Here is a 21,993-nt window from a genome sequence, read left to right as displayed (position 1 = left end):
GTCAAAAAATCATTATAGAGAAATGTGAAGTTCTCCTCTAAATAGAGCCTCTCACACAAATCAATTTTACTTAGTCTTTTGGTAAAAACTTTTCAAAGGGTAAATTTATCATTACTCACAGGACAACAATCAATTAAAAAAAAAAAAGACTATAAACATGTAAACATTTCACTGTTGACACAGAATCCAAGGATACAATATGATGATGAATGGCCTGTTTCTTTAAGACAGCAGTGATTAAACCACCAACTGGCACATTAAAGACACTATAAAAAATTATTTCCATATGCCCTATTATGTCAAATTTGAGTGGTGATTGTGATTCCCATGGACTAAGGATGCAGGCAGCTCTGATTTACCATGTTTTTTGGGTCTCTCTGTTTCACTCCAGTACTTTTGTTTGCTGCTTCAGACAACAGAGGACTGTGTGGATGAGGATGAATTCCCACCCAGCATCTGGAAGCATGTTTAATGACCGTTAAAAAACAAGATACCGGTAAATTATTCCCTAAAATGACATGGGAAGGGAGGGGAACACTGTGGTTTGGGTCTCACGCTTCCTTCACATGCTTTCCCTGGGTTTGTGACACGCAGTACTTTCACAGAGGAGACCCCGCCTGAGACCTTTAAAATTTAATTTGACCTTGTTCTTGTTCATTGGCAGCACCACATTTGCATTCTTTTATGTGAGAAATGTCAATCCCTGAGCGAGAGCAGAGGGCGTCTGATGACTAAAACGGTTGAACTGGTGAATGTTATGAATCTCAGTGCTGTTTATCACATTACCATTCTCCAGCATGAGATAATTAGGCATTAAAATCTCATTTAACCCATAAAGACCCATAAAGACCCAAAAAACCACTGGTGACCGAAGTCATCTAACAATATAAAATGTTTAATAACTTCTGATCCATTACACCCGTTAATCCATTTAAATATTTGGTGTAAAATACAGTTTGTCATCTTTTCGTGGTCATCACATATGACCCTTTTCACTCCATAGTGAACGTGGAAACACCATCATCTCCTACATCACTAGTCGCTTTTCCACTGACCCTCAAATTGCGCAAATATAACTTGCGCATAAAAATTTACCTAATGGAAAAACGACAATTTCGCCAAAAGTCTCATTTTTAGAGATGTCCGATATTGGCTTTTTTGCCAAAAACCGATATGCCAATATTGTCCAACGCTTAATTTCCAATTCCGATATCTACCGATACCGCTGCCGATATATGTGGAATATTAAACTAATTTTAGGTAACATCACTCATCTCCTGTCATGGAATTAACTCATCATGCCTAATTTTATTGTGATGCCCCATTGGATGCATTCTCAAATGCAACAAGGCTTTCAAAATGTAAACACTGTCTGTGCAAAGAATACATACTTCAACTTAAGCTGTGGAAAAAATGCCATATTTATTTATTTTCTCTCCCTCCCTCCATGAGTCTATTACAGTGTGGCAACTCTACCGTACAATTTTGAAAACTGCACATTTCTTTCAGCTACAAACAATGCTTCATTTACGCGTCGGTAAATGACGGCAAAATCAAGACATTATTTTATCGGTTTTAATGATAGGCAAAAAAACCGATAACGATATTCACCGATATTACATTTTTATGCCAATATCGGGCCGATAATATCGGTGGGCCGATATTATCAGACATCCCTACTCATTTTTCAATTAAAAGTTTTTGCGATGGCAAGAGGTGGTTTTTCGGGTGTAGCACAAATGGTATATCATGCAAAACTGCAATGGAAAGACTTTTTTTCACAACTAGAGTCAGGTGAATTAAAAAAACCTATGTTGACGTACGTAACAACAAGCGAAGAAGAAGAAGAAACATGTCGCAGTATGTGTGGACACACCAGGAAACCCAGTCATTTTTTAATTTACTACGAGATAGAGGGGTAATATATAATAACCATAATGAATATATCTGTTAATCAACACCATATTTACATTCATCGCCATGTTTATGGAATGACTTCGATAATAAATAAACAAATAATCGCATTTGTGATTTAATGGAAAAACCGACATTACGCACTTTAGTAAATATTGGTAAAGTTTTGCTCAGATGTCCAATGGAAAAGCGACTATTGATTCACCAGTAAAACCCACAGAGTTCGATAAAAGACAGCAGATGGAGACACTTGGTTTATGTCCAGTTAATGATATATTTTGTTGTAATAGTTACATTTTCTTCATTTTTCTCTGTTCCTGATATTATGACAATTAACTTTAATCTGAGCTTTAATAAACATCTTTCATAAAAGTGAAATAAATATGAGAAAATACCTGATTTTTATTGAAGAAACGTAAAATACAGAGAATAATATTAGAAAAAATAGTGATAAATGGCTTGAGAAAGGTTAAATAGAGAAAAAAAAAATCATTTGGGAACTGGCAGAAAAGTAACACTGGGTCTTTATGGGTTAATAAGCATTAAGTGCTGTTACTATGGTATGCAAATCTGGCAAGTAACTGTACGTAATTTCCCTTACCTCCACTCTGAAAAACAAATTCAAGTCTCAGCACCAGCAGGGTGTTTTTGTGGCCCATGAATAATGTGGAGGTCAAAGGTACCGGAGCTAGAGGATGTTGAGTCAGTCACTCTTTTTTACATGGTAAGTCAAAACATACCCTTTCAATTATTCACTCACCAAAGTGGAACTGAAGTAGCTGGCCAAACACTGAAATATTCAGCTATGAGATGTTACTAAAAGCAACAGCTTTATTACATTTACATTTCTGTGACTTTAGAACCTGCCCCAACCCACTGGGTCAGTTACAAGTCAATCTCAACTAAGTTTGTTTATGCAACTTAAGGCTTGCATATTTTCTTTCAGTGGAAAATCTTTAATCCAAACTTGATCTGTATACTCTTAGACTTTTTCAAACTATTATTTTTAGATGGAAGTGGTTGTTTTTAGACCTTCGTTATGTTTGTTTGCGATGCTGCACACAGCTTGTCCAGCATTATGTTCAAAAACCTTTGGCACGAGGATCAAAAGACAGGCGCACATCTTGCTGTCAAATAATCTGTAACATATCGATTTGTTGACGAAGAGAGACACGAACTTCATCATGTTAAATTTTGTTGTCTTTGATCTTGAGTCCGCAGTAGTCAGACAGGTAGCTGACATACACAGGCCTGAGAAAATTGTCGATGACGACGAGACGACAATGATGATGATGTTGATGCTAATGATGATAATAACGATCATGAACCATTAAAGGATGAGAGTTTTGCCAGGGGAAAACAATACATTTGGGTTCCATTGGAGTTCTCCATCCAGTTTCCTCTATTCATTCTGCAGTAATTATAGAAAAAAAAAAAAAAAAAAAAAAAAAATCCTACATTTGGAGACCATGTGCACTTCTCTAACATCCCTGATTGAAACAAATGAGGCAAATAATTGGAAGTGTGGTCAGTTTACTGGGGTGAGGTCTGTCTCAAGGCCCTTCACATCTCAAAACAAACGACTGTATTTACACAATTTGATTTCCAGAGATCGCAATCAAAGCAACAGGCAGAACCCAACAACCTCCCTATTAATGATTAATAATACTCAAAACATTTCAGGGGGGTAGACAACCAAACAGACTCACTGATGGAGAATTACTAGCTCCACCAAGGAGTTCTGTTTTTGTTACAGTTATTGAGTTTATTTGTTGGTCTACCTGTCAGCAGGAATACATTAAAATGACTGCAACCATTTTGTGCAACTTGTTGGACGGGTCAGACAAAACCCATTGAGTATTGACACAGAAAAATTAAGGAACCTGTTTTTTTCCTCCTTTTACTAACATCACTTCATAGTTGTTGTTTTATATATATATATATATATATATATATATATATATATATATATATATATATATATATATAAAGTAAAGTAAAGTAAATTTTATTTATAGAGCACTTTTCACAGACAGAGTCACAAAGTGCTTTATCAATTCAAATCAGAATCAAATTAAGTTTACAGAGACCCAACAGAATCCTTCAGGGGCAAACACTTGTGATTGGTGACAGTGGCGAGGAAAAACTTCCCTTTAACGGGCAGAAACCTCGAGCAGACCCAGACTCCTGAAGGATGGACGTCTGCCTTGACCAGTTGGGGTTAAAGAGAGAGAGAGAGAGTAAAGGAGGAGAAAAGAGAGAGCGATAGAGATATAGAGAGACTGGGGGGGGGGATGACACATGGAGTACGTTATGATGAATACATAGAGTGTAATCAGTCTGTGGTGGTCCTGGGTCAGGTGGGAGACTAAAAAGCCTTTTTGAACAGGAGGGTTTTGAGGTGTTTCTTAAAGTTCTCTACAGAGTCCATGGACCGTAGGTGTAGAGGCAGGTCATTCCATAGACGTGGTGCCACAGCTTTAAAAGACCTGTCACCGCGTGTACTAAAACAGGTCCGTGGAACCATCAGCAGGTGCTGTCCTGAAGACCTCAAGCTACGAGTCGAGCTGTAGGGCTGGATCAGGGAAGCAATGTATGCAGGGGCCTGGCCATGTAGGGCCCGGAAAGTTAGCACAAGAATTTTGAAATGAAGACGATATAGAACAGGGAGCCAGTGGAGAGATTTAAGGATGGGAGTGATGTGGGTTCTCCTGTTTGTGCGGGTCAGGAGCCTGGCAGCAGAGTTCTGGACAAACTGTAGACGGGCCAGCTCCTTCTTGTTTAAGCATGTAAACAGGCTGTTGCAGTAGTCTAAGCGAGAAGATACGAAAGCGTGAACGATCATCTCGAGCTCATTTGTGGACACCATAGATCTGAGTTTGGAGATGTTGGAGATATATATATAGGGTGGGGAAGCAAAATTTACAATGAACATTTAGTTGTTTTTTCTGAGCAGGCACTACGTCAATTGTTTTGAAACCAAACATATATTGATGTCATAATCATACCTAACACTATTATCCATACCTTTTCAGAAACTTTTGCCCATATGAGTAATCAGGAAAGCAAAAGTCAAAGAGTGTGTGATTTGCTGAATGCACTCGTCACACCAAAGGAGATTTCAAAAATAGTTGGAGTGTCCATAAAGACTGTTTATAATGTAAAGAAGAGAATGACTATGAGCAAAACTATTGCGACAAAGTCTGGAAGATACTATTAAAGAAGAATGGGAGAAGTTGTCACCCGAATATTTGAGGAACACTTGCGCAAGTTTCAGGAAGCGTGTGAAGGCAGTTATTGAGAAAGAAGGAGGACACATAGAATAAAAACATTTTCTATTATGTCCATTTTCTTGTGGCAAATAAATTCTCATGACTTTCAATAAACTAATTGGTCATACACCGTCTTTCAATCCCTGCCTCAAAATATTGTAAATTTTGCTTCCCCACCCTGTATATATACGAGTCTTGGTGTCAGAGGTATGCACTATACTTCTTGTTTTGTGTTTTACTGGTTAGATGTAGTTTGTACTTTAGCACTATACTACATTTCTCAAATCATCCTTAACATTTGCAAAACAATAACAGATTGTCATGTAAACAGTTCCTGTTTGGTGTTGTAATTGTTCTCTAAACAGTTTGTACAAACCACATAATGCATTACCTGTACAAGCCACATAACTATCTCCAAATCCTTAGTTTATCTCTCTAGAATAAATATTTCTGTCAAAGAACATGTCAGAACCATCAGGATAACAGACCCCTGTGCACTGTACACCAGCAGTCCACTATGCTGCACATGTGAAAACAGGTTCTGTGTTCTCCAGTGTCGACAATGATTGCAAATGCACAAGTTTGTACTTTTCCTCCAAGGCATTCAAAGTGCAGAGCCACAGATTTCTGAACACATATGGATTCACATTTACATCTTTACTGTTTGCATTGTAATATGTTGATAGACCATATCATTGTGTCATAGGAAGACAAGACTCAACATACAGAACTGTACACAAGTCTTAGACCACCTTTGCTTGAGTTCTTTACCACTTTTTGTTGTGAATTTACTATTTATTTCTCAGTGTCTTTATTACGATGCAACAGAAAAATGCAGGAAATGTCTACAATAGAGAGAAGAGAAGAATCTTTATTACCACTGCCAAGGAGGTTATGTTTTCATTGGGGTTTGTCTGTTTGTTAGCAAGATTACTCAAAAAGTTATGGATGGATTTGGGTGAAATTTTCAGGAAATGTTGATACTGGCACAAGGAACAAATGATTACATTTTGATGGAGATCAAAGGGTGGGGGGGACTGATATGCCTTGGTGGAGGTCTGTGCTCTCCAAATGCTTTTCTATTTTTTTTTTTTTTTTTTTTTTTTCATGCCTATATTTTTTATTGCTTCCCCTGCACCCTGTTGTAATGCTTTTAATGTTTTATGTAAAGCACTTTGAATGGTCTTGCACATGAAATGTGTTATATAAATAAATGCACCACACTGAAATTTGTCCTCTGCTTTTGATCCATCACTAAATCATGCATCACACATTGCATACTAGGAATAGTGGGCTTGCCATATCAGGCACCTGGGAAGCAAATGGGGGGTTAAATGCCTTGCTCAAGGGCACATCAGCCAACAACTCTCCACCAATCCAGGGAATTGAACCGGCAGCCCATCGGTCACATGCCGACTCTCCAGCCAACTCTCCAACCATCTAGGCCACAGCTGCCCCCATAGTATTAAAAACACACACAAAAATCTGAATTAAATGGTTTCTGCAGATAAAGATTAATATTGCGTGTGACCTGCATTTCTGACCTGAACTTTCTTGGATCGACTATCTGGACATTTTCTTAAAAAACAAACCAAAAACAAAAAAGCCATACCAGACTTCCTTTATCAATCAATCAATCAATCAAAGTTTATTTATATAGTACTTTACAACAATATGAAGAAGACCAAAGTGCTTTATATCTAAAAGCATGATTAAATTATAAGATAGAAACAGTTTAGTTAAATACCAAAAATATGCATAAAACAATAGGACATAATATACAGTGATAAATAAAAAAGACCACAGAATAAAACCTACTAATGTCTCAGTGCTAAGTGTTCCTTTAGAACATCCCAGAACGTGACTTGCATGTTTACTGTGGAATCGCTTATATATTATAGATATTTTAAATAGAATACAATCAAATTTTTAATATTACTTACATATTTCCATTATATTCTGGTTGTATAACTCTTGATACTGAGACTGATTTTCCTACAACTGTGTATCCAGTGTTGTTTTTTCAAAATTGCATCCACAGGCATCTCTCAAAGTGGTAAATTTGTGCATTTTTTGACAATACAACGTATGTTCGTATTCATGCAAATGAAGTTTATATAGTGGTTCAACTATTTTGCATGTAATGTGCTGATGTCTAGAGGTTTTGTAGAGTAGACTAGACATTTTTATCAATATGGCATGAGAAAGTAATGAGAAGAAGAAGAAGAATTTGTAGTATATTACACACGTGGACATGCAAACACATATTGAAACTGACCCTCTGTATTTCACCACTAACTGAATATGCAGAAACATACCACACACTGCAGACTAGAAGCAGTGAGATGCCAAATGGGAGGTTAAGTGCATTGCCCAAGGGCACATCAGCCAATAATTTCTCTCGAAAGGATGTAGGAAACAGCGTATAAATTGCATGAATGAATGAGAAGTTTATTTTATGTCATGCACAAGTGATTAGAAGTTGTAACAAATTCACCTCTGATCTAAGACATGAAATGCACCAAAAAGACTGTGCAAAGCTGCAAATTGTTAATAGTGTTTTAGTGACATCTTCAGGAAGCTGGTCGTAATGCGGTTTAGCTCCTGGACGTGGTTTTGTGTACGTCAGCATTGCACGACGTGGAAGATGGAGAGGGGGGAGGAGACCTACCAGTGATGCTACGTTAAATGTATTATCCTTCAAAATAAAATCATGGATTTACAAAAGACGCATTCTGACCCCCATTTGGGATAATAACATACAAAAAAACAAATAATAGAGATTTTTAAAATAGATTTCCTCAAGGTTTTTTCTTCTGAAGTCCTACTCTGTGCTTTTAAACAGAATAAAAAATAAGACGAACTTTTATTTTGAAGGGATACAACTAAAGCTGCTGGCTGGATGGATGCAGGGATTTTCTGGCTGAATTCTATGAAAGAAAGCAGATAACGTGATATTAAACGAGGGACAATCATGGCTGTAGCAGTGAACGACGTCAATTAAAGGCAACAGCATTGGAATTGTTTGATATTTTCACGTTGCCGTTGGTAAAAATCGTCTTTTTTCCTGGTCGGACGGCTGTACTCAGATTGCTATAGTGGTCAGTAAGCTAGCTGTCAGTGGTAGCGCATTAGCCAGCCACGTTAGCATCAATGTAAGCAAGCTGCTGTTTTCTGACCTAAACGCTTTATTATTACTATGCATATGTTATTACTCTGTAGGCGTCATCCTTTCTTTACGTGTCAGTGTTTGGTGTTGTCTTGCAGAGATTTCATGATGGCAGACAGTATCATGAGCAAAGCTGCTACCATGGAGATCCCCATTAACAGCAATGGAGACACAGGGACCCTGGCAGAGGATGACAGCCTGGAGCAGGTCAGATGGTGGCATTATCTCCTGTTTTTCTAATACTGGATTTAGAGATGTTAAGTATAAGCATTCTGTGTTCAGTTGGTGGATGCATGTCTCATACATGTATATGACAGTAGAGTCCAGGATCAGGCCAGGAAGGCCAACTTATCTAACCATGCACAGGCCTGCAGCTCTATGTGCAGTAGCAGCATCAGTACCATGAAACTAGGGATGATGACTTCTGCAGGAGATAGAAATGACACCGATTGCTGATAGTGAAATGAGAATTAAGGTATAAAAACAAATCAAAAGTAGTGTCATATTGTAGTAGTAGTAGTAGTAGTAGTCGTTGTAGTGTAGTTGTATTTCGAGCACATAGAATCATCAGATAAAGAACCATACAACATAATCAAACAAAATTTTTCTGTGCTCGAAAATGAGTGGGAAGAAGTACAACTTATTGACTCCCACCCTTTTTTACAAACTAATAATTAAATTCAATCAGCTTCCTTTGCTTTGTTAATACACTTTTTTTTTTCCCTGTATATTTTTATGATAACACAAAACATCCGTACAAACCATTCACATTCACTTTTTTGGTCACCTCACACACATTCAGATTAGCATAATCAAGTGTTTTTAATATAAACTATAATATTTATATGCACTTTAAATATTTACTACAAATACAATGATCAATAAATGTGATAATATCTCCTAATCATGATAATTAATTATAATAAATTATTTTACTTTACTTACTTCACTTATTCAGATAATATTCTATATTTTGTTATTATAGTGGATTTATACATCCTTTTAAATGCACAAATTGAAGAAGACATTTTTACGTTTTGCTCCAGATTATTCCACAGATGTACTCCTCTAACAGAGATACACTGGCTTTTTATGTTTGTTCTACATTTCATTTTCTTGTAGATTTCAGTTCTCCTTAAATTATAATTACTTTGCCTGGGCTCAAACATCTTTTGTAGATTGTAGGGGAGGATTCATTATTTTACACCCTAATCACACAGTGAATATTACAACTGTATTGGAAAAGTTCTACGACTGTAGGTGTTTGTAATTTTTTTGTATGAGGATTTTTATATCTGGTTCTATCACATCAAAAATAAATATGAACATTTCTCAGCACACTTAATTTGGATCACTCATTGACTCACTCACACTCATTATACTGGGACACCTTTGTTGTTTTTTCCTTTAATTCCTCACCCTTCTATTTGCGGAGAATCCAAGCTACATTATTTATGCTTTGACTGTGGGTTCTAGAAATCTGTAGACGAGTGCTCATATCTGATGTAGGTAATTTTATCTCCAGATAACATATCGCTGTATACGGCACATACAGGCAGGTTGGACTCCTTGTTTTGCTGGAAAATATGTCATTCTATGCCCTTTCATTCTGTTGTTTGTGTTGTCCGTACACTGATTTCCTACTTGTATTGGTTTTGTGTAAAGAGTGTAATTTGTGTGGAATAAACCATAAATCGCAGCATGAAGAGATGGATGGTTTTCTGTTAACATTCAATAGTCATCGCCATAAAGCACAGTATTATATTAAATTCACAGCCTGACCAAAATTAATTTAACTGCTTTAGCAAAGCTCAGCAAATAGTTCGGATCTTTCCATCAGACATTTACTGCAGTGTTTCATGTTTCAGATGGAAACAAGTTCTAACCGATGCAGTGTCACTTCTCATTTCTTAAACAACTATCAGTTTGTAGAAAATATAAAGATTGGACTGTATTTCAATGAAAAGAGGTCATGTGATCTGATGAGTCCAGATTGACCCTGTTCCAGAGTAACAATAGAGGCAGATGAAGCGATTACCCATCATGCCTAGTGCCTACAATACAAGCCTGTGGTTGCAGTGTTATGATCAGGGGTTGCTTCAGTTGGTCAGACCTAGGTTCAGCAGCGTTATGTATAGGGGTGTGTATTGGCAAGAATCTGGCGATGTGATACAAATCACAATACTAGGATCACGATACGATATATCATGATACTGTTAAAAAGGCAAATTTTTTGTGGGTTTCTTTTTTTTTAAATTATTTCCTTGAAGAACTGGATTAACACCCGAAATATGCACAAATACTAAACACATTTTTTTTTGATCAGAGCAGGATTTAATGCTATATCGTGAAATTTTCCTCTGTTAAAACTTAAATTATGTTTTACAGACATTACAGATTAAAATCCTGCTCAAATGTTCATATTCTATTAGTTCATAACTAACATCATGACATTATTTTTGTGGAATCCCAACAAAGGAACTAACATCTGCCTCTCAGACAGTAAAAAGTGCTTTTAGGATGCTTCAAATAACCATTATTTAATAAAACAGCGTTAAATAATAATAAATAAAATATAAACCATAAAGAAAAACAAAAATGAACCTCCGTCATATCTGCATTTCAATAAATACCTAAAAATATTGATACAGTACTTTTTAATATTGATACAGTACCATGAAATGAAATATCGTGATATATTGCAGAACCAGTATTTTCTTACACCCCTAATTATTATGTATCCAGAAAATGATGGAAATAAATGTTGTAGCATTAAATAAGCTTATTGCAATGATGCCATGTCGAATGTGTGTTATAATCAAAGCTATAAGTGGCTCAACCGAAAAATGAAAGGTATTGGAGTGTGGAATTTTTTTTGGCCAGGCTGTTTATATGTTAGCTATGTATCACTTGGAATTGAAGCTACGTGTGTATCTCAATCTGTATTTCAAAAAATACTATTAGGCATATTCTCAATTTCACATCACTTCTTCCTGTCCATGTAGCAGATGATGACATGTGCTGAATATTTTCTAAACCATAACATATATTAAATCCAACAGGATTTACAGCAGGTGATGGTTTCTGGACCCAACCTGAATGAAACCAGCATCGTCTCAGGAGGTTACGGTGGACCTGCAGGGGGCATTATCCCAACCAGCACCATTAAAGGTACTGCTAGCAAATCTGTCCTCCATCCCCTCCTGTTTCTACTCTGTTGTTTAAATTTTACAGTTTAGCTGCAGTTTACGCTGCAAAGAAAGGTGCAGTAGGAAGAGTTGCTGTACCTTAGCAAATAACGCCTATAATTTTGGCTCAGTTTCATATGGTTGTTGCTCTATACAAATGAACCGCAATTAATTTGCTAAGTGCTGACAATTCTGGCTCCAAACAGCTTCTGTTCAGCCCATTTTCTGTCTCCAAGCACCGCCTCGACCCATCTGTCTGAGTAGATTGCAGTCTGCCATGAGCAAGTAGCAGAGATCTGACAATACTGTTGGAATCCTTCAGTCTCTGACAGAGGTCAACTCTCAGTGCCCCCTTGAAGAAACCATACAGAGATCTTAGCCGTCTTGTATTTTAATGTGACACTAGAGAGCTGGTGGTTCATATTACAAACATCCATATCTCATAGGGCCTGCGGTTCGCTTCAATCCTGAGTATTTGGACAGAAGACGAGCCCCGGGACAAGGTGGCTGTGTATTGAAGACCCATTTATTTATTTATTTGTTTGTTTTACTAATTCAACCTTTATATGTTTGTCTGTCTTGGATCTTTAAAAGAGGTTTCAGTACTGCTTGACCAAAGGAATTGTTTGCCGTTTTGCTTGTACTTCTTCAAATCACAGCCTCTGCAGGAAAAGTTCTGTCATCTTTTCAGAATTAGGAATGCACTAACTCCATACTGTAGGGCTGTTACTCAAAATGCTATATCTAAAAAAGATGTCCTTCCTGTCTTGTTCTGTTGTGTAAAATGCACTTTGGATGACTGTTTTGGCATTGCTTGGTTCCTACCATTCATTCCATCCTCAGTTCATTTTCATCTTTTTTTAATAAATCCTTTCGTTCTGCACATGATACCTGCATGATTTACTCGGATACTGTGTTTTCTTCTACAGTGCACATTTTCTTTTAAGCCTAAATATTCTGTTTGTCTGCATATTCCGCTGTCACTTCCTCTCATCCTCACGCATCATCATCATCATCATGCCCATTACAGACATCCGCATGAAATCCAGAGGTGTTAGCTTGCCTAGCAGCCAGTCTGCGGCCAGCCGAATTGCCCAACACGCAGACGAACATCCAGGTATCGCCATGCTCATCACCTCTACGTTGTACTGTCCCTACTCACTGGTATCATCCATCTTATTTCTGTTAAATATCCTGACTTGTAAACTTTCATATGACGCCGCATTTTTGTTTTTTGTTTTTTTGCTTTGGTTTCCAGGATCCTCCAACCATAACGCCAGTAACTCAACTGAGGAAGTTTCTCGTGGCGTGGCGGTGGAAAAACTGGACAGTGTAAAGAAATGGGGCATAAACACATACAAGGTGTGTGTAGATACTGACTTTAAAAATCACACAAGGCCCATAAAATCAATTTGAGTTTTTCTGCTTTAAATCCACCATTATACGCCATCTGTTATTTTTATGTTTTAAGGTCAAAACACGGTATTCGAAATCTCTCTGACGGGGCATTTTAGAGACAATTTGACAGATTAGTGTTGCCAAATGACCCACATTTTTACTTTTAAATTCATTTTTGCTTTATTTGGACCATAAGGGATTATCCAAAACAAGGAACTACTTTATATTGAAATAAATGTTGGAATGGCAATCAATTAAAGTTTGCTGTCTGATGGGATATTACTGTGTTTTGACCCTTTAGAAATCTAATATATTTTTCTCCGAGAGTGCACGTTAAAAAACCTATTATTTTACTTTCTTGAAAAAACTCCCCTTGGACCTTTTGAAATTCTTTGTTTTACTGTTTCTTTTTAGATTTGTTTCTAGCTGGATTCAACATAATCGGTCTGTTTTTTGCAGTGTACCAAGCAGATGTTCTCGGAGCGCTTTGGCAGAGGCTCACGAACTGTAGACCTTGAACTGGAGGCTCAGATTGATGTGTTGAGAGAGACCAAGTACAAGTATGAAAACATCCTAAGACTAGCTACTGCACTCACCAGTCACTTTCAAAGCATGGTGCAGACACAGCAGGCATTAGGAGACACCTTCACTGACCTCAGCCAGAAGTCCCCAGAGTTACAGGTAGAGTATTGTCGACATACCCCTGTGACGCGAGAGGCCCCGCACCTGGAAATGCAGTCAGTACATAAAAACTACTGTGTTTCTCTGCAGGACGAGTTTGGGTACAATGCAGAAACACAAAAACTGTTATGCAAGAACGGCGAAGCTCTGCTCGGTGCCATCAACTTTTTCGTGTCCAGCGTCAACACCCTGGTCTACAAAACAATGGAGGATACTTTGATGACCATTAAGCTGTATGAAAATGCAAGGTGACAAACAATGCTTTACAAATTAGAGGAGTGATATTTTGCTTTTTTTAAATGGAATTATGCATTTAAAACATTTCCCTGTCATCTACATAAACTGTAAATGCTGTGCTTGGGTCTGAATTCTTCATTAATTAAACTCCACAGGCCCGTCTTCAACTCTATTTTTGTCTAATTCAGTGGTTCGCAACCTTTTTTGGCTCATGACCCCATTTTAACATCACAAATTTCAGGTGACCCCACACATTCAAAACAGAGACTTTTTTTTTTTTTTTTGCTAAAATTAATTTGTTTTTGATCATGTAATAGTTTGCTATACTATGTTGCAAATAAACATTAATTTTAGATGACATTTAGTCTATATAATGTATATTATTATGGACGGAGGCGGAAAAGCCAGGTGTAGATTACTGCACAAAGTGAGAATTTTATTTTCCCTGGTTAGAATATGTACAGTCAGTCCAGCTTGGATTTACAAGGCTGACAATTAATACTGAACAAACAAGAACTCAAACTATGAATTATGAAAGAGCTGCAGCATCTGAAACCGACCACAATGAACATTTGACAGATAAACAGTACCACAGTGCTTCAGTTTCAGCTTCACAGTTTGTCATGTCTTTTATGTATTGAGACTGTCTCTGTCAACTCACCATATATTTTTATTAGTAATTTTTTATTTTTATTTTTATCAATTACTAGAAATTTCAGACGATCTCATTTGAATTCCAGGCGACAAGGTTGAAAAACACTGGTCTAATGACCCAAGACAGGTCGTTTTGAGCGCTGGCCCTTTAAATCCAAATGAGCCACTTCACGCCCCACCCCCTCCAGGTTGTCGACTGTGCTTTCTGTCCCATTCAGCCACTTGTGTTCATTAATACAACCAACAACTGAACATTTTAGGCAATCGGCTTGAAGCTAGGACAGATTTTCGGTTTTTACTACAACCGCTGCTGCTGATAAACAATTAAGTCGTTCTCGGATAAATGTTCGTCAGAAGTCTAGACCTTATATGTGCAAATGTCATGACGTAACTAGTTATAAAACATAACAAATTAAGCAAGAATTGAAACGAGTTGTAGAAATCCACTCAATGAATATAAAGATAGCTCTGCAGCACCTGGAGGGTTCAAATTCAAACTGTTTGAACTATTAGGGTCCAAATACACAAATAAATGAACCAAAGACATATAAAAGTGGGTTTAGCAAAATATGACCCCTTTAAGGAAGAGATTTTTAATCCATGCCATGAGTTATTGTCTGGAAAATGACTGGGTCTTTAATATTTTTCTGGCAGACTAGAATTCGATGCCTACCGTTCTGACCTGGAAGAGCTGAGTTTGGGCCCGAGGGATGCCGCTGCCATGGTACGCATCGAGATGGCCCAGCACGAGTACCAAGTCTACAGAGATAAATACGAACGGCTGCGTAGCGACGTCACCATTAAACTGAAGTTCCTGGAGGAAAATAAGGTTTGTGGATCCTCATCATATTTTTTTATATTGGGAAAACAGAAAGACGGGGACAAATACCCTATTATCTGTGGAGAACAGTGTGTGTGCATTTATTTATAGAACAGTAAAAAAAAAAGATAAGAGAATTCTATAACAGTAGTGCTCAGAATAGTTATAACTAAAGCAATAATATTGAAAATAATAAAAAGAAATTGAGGGAAGAACTGTGTAGTAATAATAATAAGAAAAAGAAGAGGAGGAAGTAGAAGGAAAAGAGCAGAATGGGAGGAACAATAATCTGAAAGTGTTGTCAATTTTTAGTTTTAACCTTCTGAGACCCAGCAGTGCATTTTTGTCCTCTATAGGGGACATGAGTTTCACAGCTTCACTTACAAAAAAAACAAACAAAAAACTGCACTTCTAAGGACATTCCATTAAAAAAAATCCAAAATGTATCTGAAAAAAAACTGTTGCATTATGTTGTTTCAAATCAAGACCATTATTCAATGTAAAAAAGTCCAAAGTTTTACTTTCCTGGGTCTCAGGACGTTAAGTAATCTTTACAATTATATCTTCTCAAGTCACTGTTATACAATTGAAAGGATGTGTCAAAGTAACTTGAACATTTGCTTTAATTCTACAAATGATAATATTTCAGTAATTCCAAACAAAAAGTGTAATTTGCAGAAAATTACATCTTTATGTCCAAATTGCAAAAAAGCAGTATGAACATTATAGGAAGAGTGCAGAAACCACTATTTGGTGGAATATCCCTGAATTTCAAACACCGCTTTCATGTATTTGAGTTGATCCCCGTGGTTTCTCCAGTCTTTCATATCACTGTTGGCGCCTTGTCTTTATTTTACGGCTTGTGTCAGTCTTCCTCTTGATCATTTTCCAGAGGTTTTCATGGGAATGGTCTCTTACTTTCTCTAGAGCTTCATATCCCGACCTTTGTTACACCTCCCAGTCTCAACAGAAATGCCTATTTTTATTCCAAATTATTGTTTGAATACAGTTTATAGGCCTCAAACCGCAAAATAACAGAGATGAAATGATATTTGCAATAATGTCCCCAATACATGCACAATTCTGTGATTCACTGAAATCCATCATCACTCTCTCACAACATAATGATTAGAAATAAGAAGAAGATAAAGGAAAATTACTAGTTTCAGTTGTTGCAATTATATGCAGACTGGCCAAAAAAAAAAAAAGTCTCACATTCTAATACTTTGATTAGTTTACACTGCAAAAATCTAAATCTTACCTAGTGTATTTTTCGCATTTCTAGTCAAAATGTCTCATCACGCTCAAAATAAGACAATCACCTAAAGAGTGACTTTTCAGTGAGATATAAGAACTTATTTTTAGACAATAGATCTGGAAAATCTTACTTCAAGAAATCTTACCAAGATGATTTTCACTTGTTCCATTAGCAGATTTTTTTTTTTTTTTTTTTTTTTTTTGCTTGAATTAGGCAAAAAAAATCTTGAATTAAGCAAAAATAATCTGCCAATGGAACAAGTGAAAATTATCTTGGTAAGATTTCTTGAAATAAGATTTTCCAGATATGTTGTCTAAAAATAAATTCTTATGTCTCATTGAAAAGTTACGATTTAGGTGATTATGTCTTATTTTAAGTGTGATGAGATATTTTGACCAGAAATGAGAAAAATACACTTGGTAAGATTTAGATTTTTGCAGTGTATGCAATGGCATCACATTTATTTCTGTCCAAAGTTGCATTAATTTTTGACCAAGGTCTTGTATTGATAATGGGAGACTCAGACTTCTGTGTAAAATCTTCCCCATCACATCCCAGTGGTTCTTAAAGGGGAAAAGGACTGGATAATGTGGTGACCAGTCCATGTGTGAAAATGATGATTCATGCTCCCTCAACCTCTCTTTCATAATCTGAGCCTGATGAATCCTGACATTGTCATCTTGGAATATTGATTAAAAAAATCCACTGTTATTCAAACCTGATCATTCAGTATATTCAGGTCGTCTCTGATGTCATTTTATGGACATACAACATTGCTGAACCTAGACCCGACCAACAGAAGCAACCCCAGGTCACAACACTGCCCCCACAGGCTTGTACTGTAGGCACTAGGCATGATGGGTAATCACTTTATGTGACTTTCTTCTCTCCCTGATGCGCCCATTGCTCTGGAACAGGGTCAGTCTGGACTCATCAGACCACATGACCTAATTCAGTTGCTCCATAGGCCACTGCTGATGCCTTTTTTTTACGATTATCCTCCCAGATAAATGGTTTTCTTAAGACTACAGAGCTGTTTAGTCCTAATCCCTTGAGGTTTTAACCCAATTTTAGCAGTTTTAACAAAGTCCTTTGGTGTTTTGTTGGCTTGACAGTAATTTAACCTTTCTGAAACAGGCTTACATCTTTTCTACAACCACAGGGTCTGTCTTCTTACATGGTTATTAAAGTAACGAGAAACTAGTCACTGCATCAGCTAGAGTTAAAGAACTTGTTTCCAGCTGAAACATAATGAGCCCTGCATTAATTATCCAATGGAAGACTCTTACCTATTTTCTTAGTTATAACCAGGTGGGTCTTTTTTAACATGCATCTGGTGATGTTAACCAGGAATCTACCCCACTTATACATATTTAAGACTACATACAGTACATTTACAGTATTTTTGGAATTTTTTTTTTTCCAAGAGTGACTTGGGCTCTACTATAGTATTATGATACATGTAGAGAAATACTAATGCAGTGTTTTTCAACCTTGGGGTGACGCCCCTACGTGGGGTCACCTGGAATTCAAATGGGGTCACCTGAAATTTCTAGTAATTGATAAAAATAAAAATAAAAACTTACTAATAAAAATATATGTTGAGAGAGATAATCACAATACATAAAAGGCATGACAAACTGTGAAGCTGAAACTGAAGCACTGTGGTACTGTTTATCTTTCAAATGTTTCAGATGCTGCAGCTCTTTCATAATTCATAGTTTGAGTTCTTGTTTGTTCAGTATTAATTGTCAGCCTTGTAAATCCAAGCTGGACTGACTGTACATATCCTGACCAAGGAAAATAAAATTCTCTCTTTGTGCAGTAATCTACACCTGGCTTTCCTGCCTCCGTCCATAATAATATACATTCTGTAGACTAAATGTAGTCTAAAATTAACATTGATTTGCAACATAGTATAGTAAACTATTACAAGATCAAAAACAAATTAATTTTAGCAAAAAAAAAAAAAAAAGTCTCTGTTTTGAATGTGTGGGGTCGCATGAAATTTGTGATGTTAAAATGGGGTCACGAGACAAAAAAGGTTGGGAACCACTGTACTAATGGATAAAAAATACATTTAATCATACCTTCCCTTTAGGCTTATTCCCTTGAAACTGATCCAAGCATCAAGTCAGTAGAATAGAACAGATTTTTACTGTCACAGGAACAAGGAAAATTTGTTTAGCAACAAAACCAATTAGTGCAGAAAGGACTGTATAAAATATAAATATCACACAAAATACTGAAAAATGTAAACAATGTACGAAAACTGCAAGATAAAATACTGAATATATGTATACTACTAAAGTACTACAAAACAACTGAAATATACAAAAAGCTAACTCTATACTGCAGATGACAAATATATACAGGCAATATAACTCTAATCTTTACAAAACCACGTTTATAATCCCTGTTTTTTTTTTTTTTATCTTTCTTCCAGGTGAAGGTGATGCACAAGCAGCTGCTTCTCTTCCATAATGCTATCTCCGCTTACTTTGCTGGCAACCAGCAGCAGTTGGAACAAACTCTTATACAGTTCAATGTAAAGTTAAAGCCTCCAGGATCAGACAAACCATCCTGGCTGGAAGAGCAGTAAGAACGCTCAGGGTTGAGCTGTTTTTAAGATGGTCAGTGAAGAACTCCACGGTTAAATGGGAAAGAATTAAATGAACAAGGGAGTATACAGTAGGAACAATAGAGACCAGTGACTAAGAGAAACATGAGGGGTCATTTTTGTAATGTTTTTCAGTATCATATGACATAGAGCGTACAACTATTTCAGTTGTATTTTTGATTTTTTTTGCCACAAAATAGCTACTTGTTACTTTCTTATTCTTTAGGCAGCACAATCACTACATGTATATCACTTCTTATTTATGTACAGAATAGTCTACTGTTGTGAATATATCCCTTGGCAGTTTTGCACATCCATTGTTTTGTTGTTTTGAATGTTGTCTGAAACATCTTCTTTAATATTTCCAGTGTATCACATTAAAGGAATCCACAAAGCTGGAGTGGCAAAGTAGTGGCATAATGTTAAAAAGGTAACAAATATCTTCCAAAACCTATTTTTCCTAAGTATGTATAATTGAATTGACATGTTGTTGGGAATAAGACGCATCGTAATCTTTCATTTTTAAAGTTATCTCACTATGTTTGTGAGCTCGCTTTGTGGAACACCTGCCTGAATGGACAGTTTACTGTTTACATGCACAGAAAGCAAAATGTATAGAGATTATAGTGAATTTCTTTTAGCTCTGATACAATCCATGATTAATCTGACCTCCTGAAATGTGTTTAACGTCCCAAGACAAAAATGATGATTTTAATGAATCCAGCAAACCAACAGCAATGATTTTGTTTTTATTATTTTTATCCTTATTGTCCTTTTAGAGACAATAAAATACAAGTATCCTTATTTAGCAGCATTAAACCATCCCACCATCTGATCAGATAATAAATGCAGCCACTTTTCCAAAAGGAGGCGCCAATGTGCAACAAAAAAAGCTGCTTCCATGAACAGCAGTGAGTTGCAAATATTAAAACAGGAATATTGAATGGGTATATTGGTTACATGTTTTACCACATGTCCTCCAAATTGCAATACAGTTTTCAGCATTACAGAATGTAAGTACATTTTTCTTATTTGTGTTGTTTACCAATATGTAACACAGCTTTTGTTTTTGTAATCTTTATTTTAAATTGTAGTCAGCTGGTTGTTTGTCTTGTTCTGCATTTCCAATAAAGTCTGCTGGATGTTTTGTTGGTCCTTGTCCTTGTTCCCCTTAGACAAATAATCCTTATTAAAACTGATTAAAGTGTTTGTTTCATGCTCCAGATGGGATTACTTTATGAAACTCATTAGAGGAGTCTTGATTAATGAAATACTTTAAGAGTCAAGGTAAGTTTTGAGTCATCCAGGATGACTCTAACTCAGAGGCAATTTCTCATAGACTGCAAGGGAAGCTCAGCTTCCCCTAAAATTATGAAAATATGTACGGTTGTGTTGACATTTCATTGACTACAAATGTGTTAGAACATGTTCATCTCACAGACAAGTTTGTTCAGAATCAGCTTTATCACAAATCAACAGACTCGATGTTGTTCACTTCTCATACATTCCTGTTGCGCTGTTTTGTCATTCGATCTCTGCTCAGTGCATTTGTCCGTAGACGCTCAGCGTCCATGCACTTCAATGGGACTGAGTGGAACAGTTTTTTTCATTGCCTCAAAACTGGATGGTAATTGGGTAAATGCCACGATGTTGTCCCGCCCCCAGACGCTCGGCGTCTCTGAGGGTGAATGGAGCTGTGGGCGGGCCTCGGCTGGACTGGACGCTGGGCTTCCACGTGCTGAATGGAGGATCAGTCGAAAGGCTGAATCCTGTTTGATTGACAGCTATTTTGAAATATACTCCCTCAGTTGACAGAGTTCAGTTTAATACCGTCGCACATTCTGCTGTGAAATCGAGAGAGAAACCACTACGAAATTACTCGTTCATTTCTTGCACTGTAAATAAAACACACTCATTGTACTTCCTTGTTTCAATTTAACAATTTCAACATTTTCTTGTTTCAGTTACATAATTTAATCATTTCTTGTTCGAGTTTAATATCGTTTTGCAGATAGTTAAATTAATCATACTGTTGGCTAGGTCGGAGTGAACTGGCTATCAATTCCCTGGAAAAGATGCCTACTTGGTACAATAAGGTCACTGACCATTTTCTGAAAAAGGAACGGTGGGCCAAATTTATGTTAAAATAACTTGACAATTTTTTTGATGTAAGCCGACATGAGCTTCCCCTCTCTGAAAGATGAGCAGCCGCCACTGCTCTAACTGCTGTGACTTCACTGTAACCCATTAGTAACACATGACTACATGGTTCCAGGGCCATCAGTTTGGTAAATCCCTTGATTCACCTTCTTTTGTACCCTGATGCAAATGAATGCATTTTTACCCTTGTGCATCACTGGTTTACTACAGAAAAAAAAAAAAAAATCATCATAAATCAATATTTTGTTCTTTTTTCTGCATGAATCTCTCAGATTTCTTCAGTTCTACTCAAAAATACCAAATGTTCAATCCTTTACAGAATTTTAACCCTTTAAATGGCAGTTTCAGTATGCAATGTCCCTGTTTTTTATGACGAAAAAACTAAACTACATGTTTTTTGTATAATGAATAGTGGGGGGCTGAGGCATTGCTGGTAATTCAAGTCTTGATAACACTGATTTCATTGCATTAGTACATTTGCATTGGATTTTTAAAAATGTGGTTTCAGTGTAATCCAGTAAGGGTTTTTTTTTTTTTTTTTTGTCATGAGGGTCCTGCACGGCACTAAAACTACTAATGACTTATTACCAATCTTTGATATGTCCAAGACTCTGATATGAAA

General features: G+C 36.7%; 1 protein-coding gene across 5 annotated transcripts; it reads left to right on the top strand.

The window, feature by feature from the left end:
- Positions 1 to 8,070: 8,070 nt before the first annotated feature.
- On the top strand, positions 8,071 to 20,358 carry LOC115431670 (arfaptin-2-like). 5 transcript variants are annotated; one of them, XM_030152241.1, is made up of 10 exons: positions 8,071 to 8,234; positions 8,454 to 8,562; positions 11,418 to 11,526; positions 11,990 to 12,046; positions 12,574 to 12,660; positions 12,802 to 12,905; positions 13,401 to 13,622; positions 13,713 to 13,870; positions 15,168 to 15,342; positions 19,038 to 20,358. In XM_030152241.1, exons 2-10 carry the CDS (start codon positions 8,461 to 8,463, stop codon positions 19,191 to 19,193), a joined length of 1,170 nt encoding a protein of 389 aa, XP_030008101.1. In that variant the 5' UTR covers positions 8,071 to 8,234; positions 8,454 to 8,460; the 3' UTR covers positions 19,194 to 20,358. The 5 variants fall into 5 exon arrangements, with proteins under 5 accessions (XP_030008101.1, XP_030008100.1, XP_030008099.1 ...); XM_030152240.1 differs by having other exon boundaries at positions 8,071 to 8,287; XM_030152239.1 differs by having other exon boundaries at positions 8,071 to 8,341.
- The last annotated feature ends 1,635 nt before the right edge of the window (positions 20,359 to 21,993 follow it).

The sequence above is a fragment of the Sphaeramia orbicularis genome, chromosome 13 (genome assembly GCF_902148855.1).
Source record: "Sphaeramia orbicularis chromosome 13, fSphaOr1.1, whole genome shotgun sequence".
In the NCBI taxonomy this organism is placed as follows: Eukaryota; Metazoa; Chordata; class Actinopteri; order Kurtiformes; family Apogonidae; genus Sphaeramia; species Sphaeramia orbicularis.
Note: the sequence above shows the minus strand (reverse complement) of the source record. Positions and strands in the feature narration are given on the sequence as shown.

What these genes read in the sequence shown, in the direction of transcription:
- LOC115431670 (XM_030152241.1), top strand. Translation starts at nt 8,461, where the DNA reads ATGATGGCAGACAGTATCATGAGCAAAGCTGCTACCATGGAGATCCCC. An exon ending in AGGATGACAGCCTGGAGCAG is followed by an intron (nt 8,563 to 11,417) that starts GTCAGATGGTGG and finishes TAAATCCAACAG; the next exon opens with GATTTACAGCAGGTGATGGT. An exon ending in AAGCTGTATGAAAATGCAAG is followed by an intron (nt 13,871 to 15,167) that starts GTGACAAACAAT and finishes TTTTTCTGGCAG; the next exon opens with ACTAGAATTCGATGCCTACC.